This window comes from Patiria miniata, unplaced genomic scaffold, assembly GCF_015706575.1.
Source record: "Patiria miniata isolate m_02_andy unplaced genomic scaffold, ASM1570657v1 HiC_scaffold_3, whole genome shotgun sequence".
NCBI lineage: Eukaryota > Metazoa > Echinodermata > Asteroidea > Valvatida > Asterinidae > Patiria > Patiria miniata.
The window spans coordinates 11993610-12009879 of record NW_024037069.1 but is presented as its reverse complement, the minus strand read 5'-3'; the positions used below and the strand labels follow the sequence as shown (position 1 = coordinate 12009879).

Here is a 16270-nt window from a genome sequence, read left to right as displayed (position 1 = left end):
TTCAGGGGACATTGTTGAATGAGTAGGAAAGGTTGCGAAATTTGGGACAAAACAATATATCGGGAAAACAGGTTAATAACAATAAGAAAACCTCTGGAAACGCATTGCAAACTAATAATCGCGACCGGTGCGATGACTTTGCGTAAAATAATTAACGTTACTCGGCAATTTTTCTTACTTTGCGCGTCAGTGCACTTGCGTGTAGAGGAAACTAGATGGTCCAACAAGCCATCTGTCACAGTTATCTGATACACCGTGCCCTCTGGAGACATGCACACAATATGAGGGAACAAAAGATTGTATACATATCCACATGGCAATTTCTATAGACACGAAATAGATTATGGATTTTACTCAAAAACCAGCAATTTTCAAGGTATGTTGATTTGTCGCAAATGGTAGAGTTTTAGAAAAGGGATATTATGTCCGAATTTTAGCCAAGGACATTTATTCTGGTAAAAATAGGAGCATTTTGAAACTGTACTTTCAAACTCAAAAATGTTAGTACACGAGAACAAAGAAATGTCTCCACAAGGATACAAATGTCAGTACGGAGGATGTGAAAAGTATGCAGTTGCAGTAATTAAATCTGTATTATTGCAACCTCGTTCCCATGGTGTCGAGCAGTTTGCCCCCACCACTACCTGCTCTCTCGATACCCTGGTATTGGATCATTTGCATGTTCAAAAATCTTGCACACATATGCAAATTAGGAATATTCTGGTGTCTGGCTATGCTTTAAAACAGCGTTTGTTTTTGTATGTGGTGTCTTGGGTAAAAACAGAATCAATTCGTCGCGGCGTGAGTTCCGAAAACTGTTTTTTAAAGTTAAAGTGTTACAATCTTATCAAGCCAATATGCACTGTCACATTATATAATATTATAAGCAAATGGAAAAGGGGGCATTGTATTTTGCTACTTTGCCGGGATCGATAGACCATTCTTTGGCTGATTTAGTTTTATGATTTTTTTGGCTTCTTTAAAGTCTTCGCGCTATGCTCAAGCAGACTCTATTATGGTCGTGTATAGTCAGTGTTAGCTGAGCGAGTTCTGCGAGAGAGCGTGGAAATTGTGGTCCGGCTGAATTCCGTTGTGTTTATTGGGAAGGGGCGTAATCATACATGCCGCTACTACATCCAAAAATAAAATGGGAAGGAGAATGGCATGGTCGCCACCATGAATTCTTATTAATCACAGACTTTAATTCTTTGAGAAGTGATTTTATGGCTGAAAAAATAGCAAGGGAATAAATCGTCGATATTAATTTGTTGTAGGATAATTCCAAGAATATTCCAAGAGAGTTGCTGCCGTGAATCAGAGTTTATAAAGGAGATAAGAAGCAAAGTGGGACTCGCTATCAGCACCATCAGGGCCGTTCCTCATTTCTTTACATTTCGTGGGATGCAAACAATTACGAGGACGGGAGGCTCTGTGAGCTGATGCACTTTTTTGAAGAGTTTTTTCCCCCTTCCGACTAGCATGCAGAGAAGAGTTCCGTTAATTTGAGCATTAGTTCACCGGTGTGTATACAAGTGTATGAAACATGATTGTTAAATCGAATAAACAAGAACATTTCGGCAGTTCAGAAATGAATTTCAGGGGACATTGTTGAATGTGTTGGAAAGGTTGCGAAATTTGGGACAAAACAATATATCGGGAAAACAGGTTAATAACAATAAGAAAACCTCTGGAAACGCATTGCAAACTAATAATTTCGACCAGTGCGATGACTTCGCATAAAATAATTAACGTGACTCGGCAATTGTTCTTACTTTGCGCGTCAGTGCACTTGCGTGTAGAGGAAACTAGATGGTCCAACAATTAAGCCATCTGTCACAGTTATCTGATACACCGTGCCCTCTGGAGACATGCACACAATATGAGGGAACAAAAGATTGTATACATATCCACATGGCAATTTCTATAGACACGAAATAGATTATGGATTTTACTCAAAAACCAGCAATTTTCAAGGTATGTTGATTTGTCGCAAATGGTAGAGTTTTAGAAAAGGGATATTATGTCCGAATTTTAGCCAAGGGCATTTATTCTGGTAAAAATAGGAGCATTTTGAAACTGTACTTTCAAACTCAAAAATGTTAGTACACGAGAACAAAGAAATGTCTCCACAAGGATACAAATGTCAGTATGGAGGATGTGAAAAGTATGCAGTTGCAGTAATTAAATCTGTATTATTGCAACTTCGTTCCCATGGTGTCGAGCAGTGTGCCCCCACCACTACCTGCTCTCTCGATACCCTGGTATTGGATCATTTGCATGTTCAAAAATCTTGCACACATATGCAAATTATTCTGGTGTCTAGGCTATGCTTTAAAACAGCGTTTGTTTTTGAATGTGGTGTCTTGGGTAAAAACAGAATCAATTCGTCGCGGCGTGGGTTCTGAAAACTGTTTTTTAAAGTTAAAGTGTTACAATCTTATCAAGCCAATATGCAGTGTCACATTATATAATATTATAAGCAAATGGAAAAGGGGGCATTGTATTTGAGGTGGAGTTGACGTTAAATTCACAACGAACGTTAGTTATATAGGGTGAGTCAAAAAAAGCGAAACCCAAATGTCGGGACCATTGTTTTAGTGAAGTTCTGCATGTAGCACTTTCAAAATCTAGGATATGAAAGCCCAATTCATAAGCTTTCTTTTAGTACAAGAATCATTCAATGTACTTTTCAAGTAACGGAATTTTAAACACAACCACCGTTTTGAAGTTCTGTCCACGGATCACAAGAAGGTAAGTGTTCTTTCAGCAAAACGAAAACAAATCACATAGGGATGTGTGTGAATTGTTTTGCTTAAAGAACGCACACCTTTTCTGTGATCCGTGGACAGAACTTTTTAAAACGGTGGTTGTGTTTATAAAATTCCGTAGTTTGAAAAGTACATGAGTGATTTGAATGTTCTTGTACTAAAAGATAGCTTATGAATTGGGCTTTTTTATATCATTTTTTATATCCTTGAAAGCGCTGCATGCAGAACTGCACTTAAACAATGGCTCCGACATTTGAATGGCGTTTTTTTTTTATACTCACCCTGTACATGTTCGGAAATAATAACACCAAGTACCCGATATAAATCCACTACTTCAACTTACTATTGCTGTATCGAATTAGTTTACACTTGAAGTAAGTCTCAAATCCAGGGGTTTCTATTATAAACGAGTTTGAAAATAAAGTACGGTAACCCCTGGAGACGAGGTTGATTTCATTTGAGTTTTGTGTGTGTGCATCATACAACTCGGCCAAGTAAATTTTAGCTATCAATAAAATATATACTTCACCTTGTAATATATATATTTTTAACAAATAATAATAATTCATGGCCCTAAACGCCTATTATGGATTTTGTATTTTTATGTTCCACGTTTATTCGTGCACACTATATTTATAAAAAGTTATATGTATCTTGTTTATTAGTGACCGGTGAATAGTCGTTTATTGTTCTTTCAATATTTTGTAATCATTAAATACGGTATTATTGTGTCAACCCCCCCCCCCCCCCCAGCTCTGTCAAGAATTTTTTTTTTCAAAACACATTCCCAAAAAATAAGTCGAACCCCCCCCCCCCGTGACACCCAAAACGGTATACTGGTATAATGTTTGCCTGTTCAAAATACGGTACACCATTCTGTAATCTATGGGTGCACACCAGTAAATCGGTCCGAAATTGCCTACGCCGGCCAAATCACGATTTGCATGCCCTCAAAATCTTCAGCATGCTGTGGGCCATGAACTTGAGGGTTTGTAAAAAATATGGGTGGAAGCCGTGCACAGGACTGGGAGCTTGCAGGTCTGTGTAATTCGGATGCCAATTTGGACCCTAAAAGTACTCTATTTTGCAATGGAGTGTACATGTAGGCATCGTTTTTCAAAATGGCGATGGTGATTTTCAGGGGTGATCATCTTCAGATGGAAATTTTTCCTAAAAGTCATTAGTTGACTCCCCGGAAATTGAAAAGAAAATGAAAGATGATGAAATAAGCTTTAATTTGATGTGTGTCTCGAACACCTTAAAGAGTTGTGAGTATTTTTCCCGAATTTTTGAAGTGGGAGCATTTACCATTGGGGTCTATCGAAGTTCATTTACTGGTCTGCTACCCCCTTTGTTGATTGCATTTTCCCCTCTCTATATCCAGAGGGCGCTCTAAAGCCGGCCGCTAGCTGCATCATGCATCGACCATCCATTCGTTTGGGAAAAAGCGGATCCGTTATTACTTCACCGATTGAATCTCTCAAACTCGAGTTTTTTTTCTTGCCATTCAGTACTCGTAATCATGTCGTATAGTGAAGGAACAACCTCTCCAGTATGTATGGGCTTACTTGCTTTTCCCTTTAAATCTCAATTGAGACTGAGAGTGAGAGTCGTTTTTTCCCTTTACGCAGTGGCTATTGTTACGGCAGCCGTAACGCATTTCCCATTTTCTATCGTTACGGTAGACTGCAACCTGGCAACTTTTATAAAAAAAACATGACAAGAAAATATAAAATTAGAAGGAAAAAAGTGAATTTGAACTTTATGAAATTCGGACTTTATTTCCCTTTAAAAAAAAATCCTCCAAAGCCTCAGGTTAGAAAAGGGAAAAAATTCGAGTGCAAAACTGAGATTCGAACATGCAACCTCGCGGTACAAAATCCTACCCTTACTCGGCTGAGCTGGCGCACTGCTCGATAAAATGTGTGGAAACAAATAATTATATACCTGCGTGCGTATCAAAAAAATATCGTAGAGGGCGCTAAACAACGAGTGCCGTAACGATAGCCACTTCGTTTCCCTTTAACTTTTCGTGTTTATTAAAGATAGTGGATATATTGCCGGCGGTAATCCCGGCAAGCTAACGTTTATTTAAGGTTTGCCGGCGGCAATCCCTATCAACAGAGGGTGCTGTACTCGCTAAGATAGGGCTGAATTATATGATAATCCCATGAACGGTTGTGTAGCATGGCCTAGCCTAGTGGATAAGCGACGGATCTCATGAGTGTGAAGATTCCGGGTTCGTTCCTGCCTAAGCTTTTTAAGGTTTTTTTCCCCCATCCCCAAATTTTTTTATTTTAGAGTATTTACATTTTCTTTTTCAGATTTGTGGTTCTGGAGGATTTTTTTTTTAACGAAGTGGCTATCGTTACGGCAGTCGTTGTTTAGCGCCCTCTACGATACGTTTTTGATACGCACGCAGGTATATAATTATGTGTTTCCCCATGTTTTAGCGAGCAGTGCGACAGCTCAGTCGATAGAGGGTAGGAATTTGCACCGCGAGGTTGCGAGTTCGAATCTCAGTTTTGCACAGTTTTTCTTTTCTAACCTGAGGCTTTGGAGGATTTTTTTAAAAGGGAAATAAAGTCCGAATTTCATAACGTTCAAATTCACTTTTTAGGTGTTGGACTTTAGCCCAACACCTATTGTCAGATTGTTTTTGCTAGGGTTTTTAGAATTTTTTTTTTCTTCTATACATATTCCTTCTCCAGAACTGTGTGTCAAAATGAAAACATATATGAACTTCAATTGTCAATACATGAATGCACAACCTACCGCAGATGTGTTTTTTTGCAATTACGTAATCATGACGTCATCACGGGTCACGTGACGTCACTTCAAAGTTTAATAAATTTAATCTTTGAAATTCCATATAAAATTAACCGTGAGAGACCGTAACCTGAAATTTGCGGGAATCGACATGGTAATACATGCTCTTCATTTTATCTTCTGCGCGCAAAATCACGTGACCCTTCCTTCCGGTCGAAACCGGAAGTGCCTAATAATTGTAAAGTGGAAAAAGATATGAACTTGCTTTTAACGATTGAAGTGTCTGCCTGGATTGACCTTTCAAAAAAAATAATGGGTGACGCCATGAAGTGTTGGAGCGCCCTCTAGCGGCAGGTTAAAAAACGTCAAAAACGCATTTTCACTTGATGTCTGTGGCGAAGTTTGCGGTAATCGCTTCAAAATTAATGTACATGATGACCTTAATGCAGACAGCACCTGTGCGCGAAAAAAAAATGATTACGTCATCAGACCGGAAGCTACAATAAAAAGACCTTTAAACCTTCAAAAATTGCTAGAAAATATACCGTGATAGATATAATCGAGATTTGGCTGTATATAGCACAGTTAAAATAGCTCTTGAACTTTCTGGTGATGACGTCATAATGACGTCATCCAGTATCGTATTACAAGCAATCAAAGATTTCTAGATTTAATCTTTGAAAATCAATATAAAATCAACTGCTACAGATTTGATTTTGTTTTTTATGGCAATCGATACAATATTGCAGGATCTTCAGTTTTGGTATTAAGTGCAAAATCACGTGACCCTTCCTTCCGGTTGAAACCGGAAGTGCCTTATTATTTGAAATTGGCAGAAGATGCGAACTTGCTTTCAATGATGTGAGTGTCTGTCTAGGCTGTACTATAGCAATATATTACAGGTGACGTCATAAAATGTCAGAGTGCCCTCTAGCGGCAGGTTAAAAAACGTCAAAAATGCATTATCACTCGTTCTATAATTGGTTCCTAAAAGGAGCGAAGGTCACTCTGCCTGGGAGATTTCAAGCATAATATTTGGTTGCTAAATTTAATCTGTCGGCCAACAAAAGTATTATCATAATGACGTACCTGAAATGTTAACTTGTTTTATATCAGGGGTGTGAGTGACCACTGATAAAAATAGCTGAAAACAGCTGAAAAAGGTGAAAAAAAAGCTGAACTTTGGAAATCTCCTATACTTTTGTACACAGCAAGTGAGGGAAAAAAAGCTGAAATCCAAATCAAATCAAGCTGAAATCAGCTTTAAAGCTGAGGTTTCACACCCCTGTTATATGTTGAAATTTGAAAATCCGTGCATAAATGGCTGAGAACGATCTTTTACTGTTATGCTTGCATAAAACCGCAATTCGCCAGAAAGTATAGTTCCAGAAATCAGTGTGGCTAACAGGTGGTATTTCATTTAACCACAAGTCATTATCTAGCTGGGACTGTGGAGCAGGGAGGGGAGTTTGGTTTACTTGCGGGCTCCCCAGGGGCTTTCAACAGTGTGAAACTAGCCACTTTCTTAAGAGGGCTGGTTTCGTCATGCAAAGTTTGCGGTAATCCATGGCCCAACACCGTGTTGTTGTTTCTACAACCTCTAGTTTCCTTCTAATGTTGTATTTTCTTGTCATGTTTTTATAAAAGTTGCAGTCTACCGTAACGATAGAAAATGGGAAATGCGTTACCGCTGCCGTAACAATAGCCACTGCGTTTTTTAAAAGGAAAATAAAGTCCGAAATTGTAAAATGGTCTGATTCCCATCTTATGAATACGAAAATACAACGATAATATTAATGTTGGCATGGAACCAGACTAAAATTTGTCACCGGAAAATGTCTTAGTACAAAAAACACAGTAACCTGGTAACTGCGCATGCATGTTCAGTGCATATCCGGCAAGCTAACATTTACTAAAGGTTTGTCATCTCCGGCTAAATATCCGCTGCCTAAAGTATTAAATTAGGTAATATTAAAAGACTCTCCAAAACAACTGACAAAATCATGACACTCAAACGTGACATTCTGATTTCTTGACACAGAACAGTTGACACCTTCTTGAATATCAACAGGTTTAATTTTGTGGAGGAAAGATTCCCATATCTGGCCATCACAAATCGGAAAGTAATAATATGTCCTAAAAAGGGTCATTCCATGTCAGACCAACGCACTTTTTTACCTCATGTCTTCCGATTTTGATAAAAATTGCTGTGCTTGTAGGTCCTAATGAGCAATGAATACACACCAACTTTTAGCTCGATCCGACCTATTATCTGGTCAGGGCAGAAGCCACAAAAAAATTGGCATTTTTAGAGTAAAATACCTGGTCCACCCTTTTGGTATAAATATGTCAAAACGATGGCAATTTTCATCGAATATACGTGAATTTGTTTTGAAAATAATGAGGATTGCATGCTCAAAGCACTTCTTTTGTCCAAATTAAATTTTGTGAAAAGTAGGTTACATGACCTTTAATATGCTATCGTGACCTTTGACCCATTTTTTGTAATAATGTATCATTCCGAAAATCAACGAAATAAAAATAACTTGCTAGAGCATGCTTCCTCTATCAGAATCTACTAAAAATCAGTTGGGGTCTTCAAAATTTACAACTTTATGACTATTTTTGTACAGTTGGTAGGTTACAAATGAGTCAATTTATAGACTTTACATAAGAAATACACAATATGCTCACCTTATCTTTAGGACAACTTTTTTTTGTTCTGTTCAAAACTGACTTTTGAAGATGACTGTCCAGTACCACGGTGACTTTTGCAGGCTAGAGCAGTCTTTTTTCTTCAGATCAACTCATTGTTGCAATTTTGAAAGCACTTTCAAAGAAAATGTGACTTTCTACTGTTTTTTTTGCAGTCAAACGTGAGATGTCGTTTGGGGGAAATTTTGGGGGTAAATGACGATGACACCGCCAAAACGCAACACGAAAATAACAATTTTTTTTTTAATGGAAATCCTTCGGGCTCATTCTTGGCATGTGGGTTCACTTTATATCTGGGCAACAAAATTATAGCCCAAAATTACATGTAGGACTTCCCCGTGCTTCCTTCTGGTGAAATTCTTCTGTTCTAAAAAAAAATAATGTGCCAACAGAAGTGGACTGGAACTAGTCTAGTTCATGGCGCTGGCCGGTTATGGCCGTATCATAAATGCGGGGAAAAATATTGCATCAAGCATCAGAACAGCCAATCAGAGGGCACCGTACCTCGATTATTTATGCCGAGTAGGACATTCAACAGCCGTCACGTCAATGGACTGTACTGTGTATGAAGAATGTACTACGTGTGCTTCACCCCAACATTTAGGTCTTTGCCTGTTGTGAATACATGGACATAATACATAACTCTGTGGACCGGCCCTAGACTGGCACTAGATAAAATGAGGGTTACGTTTTAACATGATATTGTTTACATTTTGGCTGAGCAGTTTCTGTGCATGATTTTATCCTCTGCCAATCGTAAGATACTCTTTCTGCAGCTTCTTAAAGGTGAAAAGGTAATTATGCGTTATTCCTTTTTGTTACAGCAAGATGAGATTGCCAGATCCTTCCAATACCTCCTCAGCATGATGAAGGCAGGCGAAGAGAAAGACAAGGACAAAGACAAGGAGATCATTGATGATGAAGCTGACAAGCCTAGACACTGCTGCATATGCTCGTCCATCGACAGGACAAGATTGATGATGTGGGTATTTTATCAGAGAAGAAAAATCTTACCCGTAAACTCCCCATTCAGTTTCTGCTAGTAAGCTCCGCACCTACTTACAAATCGAGAAAGTGGTGTGGATCCCAATGGCATATTCTTAAGACTGAAGTCCTTGAAAATCCTGACTAGCGCCCCATTGAACAGAGGCATTGACAAAATGAGGAACCGCCAACATAAGGCCGTATAGCTCAGTTGGTAGAGGGCGCAGAAGGAATATTGCATCCTAACTCGGTCTCATCTCAATATAGCCTTGGTCAAGGCGTTTGTCTGTATTCGTCCGTACGCGGTAAACGATCGGCGGTATCCTCGTTATGCAGTGGATTAAAATACAGCACGAACAGCGACCTCATGCGGCCACTATTTTATGCAAATCCTTTGGATCCTGACAAACGCCTTGGTCCAATCGTCCATGTGAGCTTTTGGGGGTGGTGCTCATTATGTTAATAGCCTAAGCTGACCTTTAAAGTCGTTTTCGTATTGGTCGATCGTTGCGTGGAAACTTGCATAGCATTGACATGTACTGTACATAACATACACACACGTTGTGCGTACTGCGTCTCACATTACACACAACACCAATGCACAAAAAATGTGGTTTCTGACCAGCCGCAAAAGGCGAATAGTTCCAAATAATTTGATGACGTCCGGATGTAGCAAGGTGAGATTCGACACTCCACATAGGAAAGCATTAGGAAAGCCCTTGCCTGGAAGGCTCTGCAGGGGATGAAAACTGTATGGAGCTCTAACATGTCAAGGGATGTCAAGATCAGCTTCTTCCAGGCCATGGTGGAGTCCATCCTGCTATATGGATGTGAGTGCTGGACCTTAACCACGACCCTTCAGAAGTCCCTCCACGGGTGTTACACCAGAATGTCGAGGATGGTGCTCAACATCGACTGGAGAGACCACGTGCCTAATAACACCCTTACGGCATGCTACCTCGGATCTCACAAAAGATCGCATACAGGCGGATGGGCATGGCAGGGCACTGCTGCAGACACCCTGAGCTACCTGCAAGCCGTCTGGTGCTGTGGGAACCGACTCATGGGGTGAAGCGGAGGGGACGACAGAGGACGAGCTATGTTGGTGTCCTGAGGAGAGATGCCGGGGCGGAGACCACAACAGAGTTGGCTGCCTGCATAAAGGGTAGGGAAGATTGGAGACGCCGTATGGGATCCCGCCTGCGGGCGACATGATGATGACATAATAGCCCCGCCTATACTTATCTGTATTCGCATACGAGGTCGTGCCCTGTAAAGCTAGCGCAAAATGAAGAAAAACATAAGCTTTCGCGGACGATTGGAGCAAGACGTTTGTCTGGACCCAAATGATTTGCATAAAATAGTGGCCGCATGAGGTTGCTGTTCGTGCTGTATTTTAATGCACTGCATAGCGAGGATAGGCCTCTGTTCATTTACCGCGTACGGACGACCGAATAATGACAAACGCCTTGACTAAGGCTAATCTCAATAGAGGTCAGTCATTGCAAAAATGTTAAAAAGGCACGAATCTGGGACTGATCAACATTTCCAATTTTGTTAGAAAATTCAATATTCTTTACTCTCCATAAAGTTTGTTCGCAACCCACAAAGTAGCGTCTGAAATACTACATATTCTTTCCGAGAACGGGAACAGAAATTCGGAAATCTAAGGTTCAAACCCCTCTTCAGTCACTCAATATGTTTGTTTAACTGTCGAAAAGTATCCTTGAAAATGCTTGAGAACCTCTGGTCGGTTTGGGACAATCTTGCTTTAAAAGGTAGGTTTTTAAAGTAAGGAACCCAGGAACCAGCAAATTGGCCACATTTTGGTAGTCCAGTAAATGTGCCACATTTATGGGTCTAGAGTTAAATCAACAGTACTTGGTTGGTTTTTTTTCCAGACGCTGTGATTACTGTGAACAGTGGTACCATGGGGACTGCATTGGCTTAGAGAAGGAAACCACTGAATGGATCAAGAGATATGCATGCCCACCATGCTCTGGTGAGTTCTTATCCGGTTTCCATTAGCTCTGTTATGTTGAGCATGGAGCCTGTAAGATGATTATGATCAGTCAGTGAAAACGTCCATTTATTTCATAAATTCAGGCAAGCAACTTTTCCTCGATTCTGCTGATTTCCTTGTTTTTTACTTCTCATGAATGCCATTCCAAATAAAAAAAAAATGTACAGAGTCTTGTGTGGTTAAATGTAAAATGAGTTATATGTTTTTCCCCTCTAAATTCCCAGTTGCATGCCTGTTTAAAATTGCATTAGTGCGAAAATTGGGACTCTTTGGCCTCAAATTGATATCACTTGACTTCCTTCTCGAGAGGAAAATTGTGAAGGAAATTCTCTTTTAAAACATTGAATTGAGACTTCAAACTTGGTTGGTGAAATACTTAGGAACTTGTCTTTTTGTCTGATAAAAATTTGGAGAATATTGTTATTTAAAGAGTGAGTAATAATAGTAATAATATTAATATAATAATCGGCATTTAAGAACGCTCTTATTAGTAAACTAAATCACAGTGCTTACAGTATTATTATTACCCCTGATCATTGGGCCAATTAAACATTCCAAATACCATCTCAGCTCCCTGGGGAGTATACAGCTGGATGCTGCCTGTCAGGCGCAAGCAAGCTTATTCAATCACAATAACCATCTCTGCCCTCACAGGTACCCATTTGCTCCTGGGTGGAGAGAAGCAAGAGTGACAAAGTGCCTTGCTCAAGGGCACACGCACCATGACCCCGGCTGGACTCGAACCCACAACCCGCAGCTTTACCCACGGACCACGAATCCAGTGCCCTTAACCACGAGGCCACAGCAATGTAGTGGAAGTGGAGTTTGCTGTTGCATAAATTTTTAAAAATTGGACGCTTGTCTTTGGTTACAGTATTACTATACTTTATGATATGTTTATTGTTTGCTGCTTTCATAGAGGCCAATCCAGAAGCCAAGACTGTATACAAAGAGGAGAGAGGCAAGGACCTGGCCGAGAAAGAGGAGCCAGATGGAGACAAGGAGGACCCAGAGAAGGCATCCAGGGAGATGCTCAAGAACACCAAGAAGAGAAAGAAACCAAAGATATCCAAGGATTATGATCATTTGATGAAAATGAGGGACAACCAAAAAGACTTGGACAAGGCCAAGGAAACCACCGGTGATAAATCTTGGGAGACTAGACACTGTGGCGTGGAGGAAGGCCAAGGAAGGCCAAGGAGGAAGGCCAAGGTCAAATTCCTCCTCAGAATGAAGAAAATGATGAGGGACCAAGAGACCACCGGTGTGGATGGCCAAGTAAGGCAAAGGAGGAAGGCCAAGGTAGACAACCACCGAAAAAGGAAGAAAATGGGGGACAAAGAGAATGGTGAGGACAAGAAGACCACTAGCAATGAGCCTAGAAACTGCGGCTTATGCTGTTCCATTGGTAGAACAAGAGTTATGATGTGAGTATTTTATCAAAGACGTAAAACCTTACCTGTTAGAACTCCCGAGACAGTTCTTGCTAGTGAAGTGGCACAGCCAACCCAGGGATGATCTTGTGCTGGTGGTCTGTCTACTGTTACATGGATAGGGTGGTGAAGCTCCTGAGGCAAAGAAGTCAGACGGCAATCACTGATTGATTGCTCTTGGTTGATTGTCTTTTGTTCATTTACCCATTTGTGTGGAACGAACTGCAGGTTCAAGGGACACACAATAAGAGTTCATCGTGTGCCTGGCAGAAGGGCGTTTACGCGCAAGCTTTTCACCAAGATATGTCAGCAAAAGGGCCTATGTAGAAAACTACCTTCATTTTAATGACTTTTAAACATTAACAAGTTGTTCAAACAAGCACGATCAGATCTCAGAAGCTTTGGTCCAAAAAATTTGTGTTCCTCATATTTCTACCCTTGACCCCACAACTGTAGATCAGAGGAAGAGGTCACTATGAACATTTTTTAATGTTTACAAAGGCCAACATGTTGACAGCGCTACTTTTGTAATTTTAACTTCTTTAAAATTTGACCTATTTTTATCTTTGACCCCATAACTGTAGTTAGGATGAAGAGGTCACCGTCGACATTTTTTAATGTTTGACCAAGGCCAACATGTTGACAGCGCTACTTTTGTCATTTGAGCTTATTTGAAATTTGCATTACTTTGACCTGGACCCCAGGATGACCTTTTCCCTCAGTTTGGTCATGTGACATGTTGGGGCTAAGTCTATGTAATAGTATTCGCCGTGGTCTAGGATATGTGAGCAGATTTGCTGATTAATTAGGCAAGACAACCGCCTTTTGACCTCTAGATTTTGTCCAATCAGCGGGCGCTTTATATCTTCGGTCATTCACCCGTTGCATGTCATAGACAATGGATAAAAATCCTGTGTCACGCGCTCTGTATCATGTTACGCGATAATGTGCTCGGCTGTTGTTGTATTACAAAACACTGCATTCGAATTAACCAATCAAACCCAGTTTGGTTGAAATCAGTCAAAATATCTACTTGTAGGAACAACAGACAATGTCAACATTTGGTACTAACAAACGTACGGACTAACGGAGAGACATGATGATTTGTTGAGCTGCTACCCGCAACACTAAATTATGATTCATACATAACCTCAACCACCAACATATGGCTGGATAGCCCAGTTGTAGAGCACTGGAACAGAAATCTGGAGGTCGCAGGTTCAAACCCCGTCTCTGTCAATTTTTTTTCTTTGACTTTAAAAATCTGATTGCTTTAGAACCCCTGGTTTTCAAGGATGTTGCTTTAAAATGCAGGTTTAGAAAGTAATATAAGCCAACATTGAAGGATACTAGGAACCAAGATCAATTGATCAATTAATCAATGCGATTGTTTTTCATTTATTGTTTAAATTTAGAATTTTTTTATTTAATCTGTTATCCGACCGAGAATCTGGAATTTTGAATTTATTGAGCGTCACACCTTATTGTTTTAGGATTATTTGGGACTGTGCAAAGTGATTTAAAGGTTTTGGAGTTAAACCAAACGGTGCTTGTTTTTTTTTCTCCAGATGCTGTGATTACTGTCATGAGTGGTACCATAGGGACTGCATAGGCATAGGAAGAGATGCCTATAGACGCATCACCAAATATGCATGCCCACCATGCGCTTGTGAGTGGATACTTTTACAGGTTTTACAGTAGAAACTTGTTCAGGTAGATACAGGTTTTCTGGCTTTAAGCCTGTTATGTTCAGCATTGATTGGCTGTAAGACGATTTTGATCAGTCAGTGAAACCGTCCATGTCGTAACTTGCACCATCTAAAAAGGGAAGCTTTGAATTTAGACGGTAATTTTTGGTTGCAAGTAACGATGTCAAAGACCATTTGCAAGTCACTTTTTAAAAAACCTGTCATACAGTTAAACAACTTACGCAATACAATGTAGTGGTAGTGGAGTTTACTGTTGCACACATTTAAATTGGATACTTGTCTCTGGTTACCAGAATTACGTATAGCGACTAGTGCTGTTCATTTTGAAGAATTTAGTATTAGGGTAATCAAAACTGCCTTTGACCGAATATTAGAATATTCAAAACTGCCAGCTGCAGCTACAATGCTTCACCGGTCAAATTTGCGTGCAGCGATTGATAAGTGGCGATACAGTGTTTTGCAGTATTTATAACAGAAAGGGATTTAGCCTGCTAAAAGGATGGGAACAAAAAAGTCGACAACATAGTTAACGTTGACAAAAAGCACTGCAACTTTATGGTAAATAACATCACGGTCGTATGTATGTGTGTGCATAGTTTTTAGTTTTAAGATATTCATCAAACCCCCCAAAAGCTGTTTGAATATTTGGTTGATGAACTATTTGACTTATCGGTTTATTTGGGACAGCACTATTAAAGATGAAGCCAGAAGACCAGATTGTGTATGAAGAGGAAGAGGCAGTCAAGGACTCAGCCGAAGATGAGGAGGAGGAGGAGGAGCTAGACCAAGTGCTAATACAGGGTGAGTCAAAAAGAAAGTGACCCGAAAGGGACACTGCGTCCTGGAACAGCACAATAGGGCTACAAAACGAACTGTTAAAAGTAGAATATAAACATCCACACAACTATCCTTTTAAAACTGGAAATTTTTGTGTTAATCCTGTATTTTGCATGCAAGAACAACTTTCGGGGTCCACTTTTGCGACCCCAAAAGGTTGAGCTGTTTTGGTGCTAGTTGTGATTTCATCCGTAAAGTTTTCCCTTTTGCAGACGTGTAAGAAACCATATTTTGTGAATCACTGGTGCTCTCGAACACGGTGCTGTGTACGTGTGTTATAATACACAGAACGTGTACATGTATTTATACATGGAAAACGACAGGAAAAGCGTATTCGTACTCCGTCGTGTCTGATGTAAACAATCGGCTTTTTTTCCGTATTTTTTCGGAGCTGTAAGACATTAGGTTGGTTTTCTTTCAACCATATGTTTGAAATAGGATAAGTAAACAATCCAAAACGTGAAATTTTCGGGGATTTCAGGACCTAGTACCCCTTTAATTCCTTTTTTCTAAAAAAGAAATCAAATTTAAAATTCCAATGAAGTATCTGTTCTAAGAGCATGTTCTTCCCCTCATCTGAAAAAAAAGAGGATTACTGAAATTGTTCCATACTATCAGAAGTTATGTATGTTTTTACTAAAAGAACCCATTTAATAGCTGTCCATGAAATGCCATTGGAAGCTATTGAGCTGAGTGAGAAATAGGCCAAATAAAAAATAAACATGGTAAGCGTCCTGCCTTTTTGAAAAAAAGGAAGGAGGCCCTTTTTTTCCTCCTAAAATGGGTGCCCGACCCATTTTCCAAAAAAACTGGCCGGGCTAATTTTCAACACGGCCGCCACTTTTTTTTTTAAAGGGCCGTCACTTGGACTCAGGAAATGGCATATCACCTTTGTATGATGTCACTGTTTAAAATTTATCAATTTTTCGGGTTTTTAATTTTTTTTTCAATTAAAGAAAAAAAAAAAGAGGCGGCTGCCAAAAAGGAAAAGGGCGAGGAAACTAAACATGCTTTTTTTTTATTTGGCCATTC

The 16270-nt window shown here is 39.8% G+C and overlaps 1 protein-coding gene across 1 annotated transcript; it reads left to right on the top strand.

Moving 5' to 3' along the window:
* The first annotated feature begins 4225 nt into the window (after positions 1-4225).
* Positions 4226-15458, top strand: LOC119736473 (death-inducer obliterator 1-like). The gene is made up of 7 exons (XM_038210489.1): positions 4226-4320; positions 9077-9234; positions 11138-11238; positions 12179-12686; positions 14261-14361; positions 15089-15202; positions 15451-15458. Exons 1-7 carry the CDS (start codon positions 4291-4293, stop codon positions 15456-15458), a joined length of 1020 nt encoding a protein of 339 aa, XP_038066417.1. The 5' UTR covers positions 4226-4290.
* Positions 15459-16270: the final 812 nt, after the last annotated feature.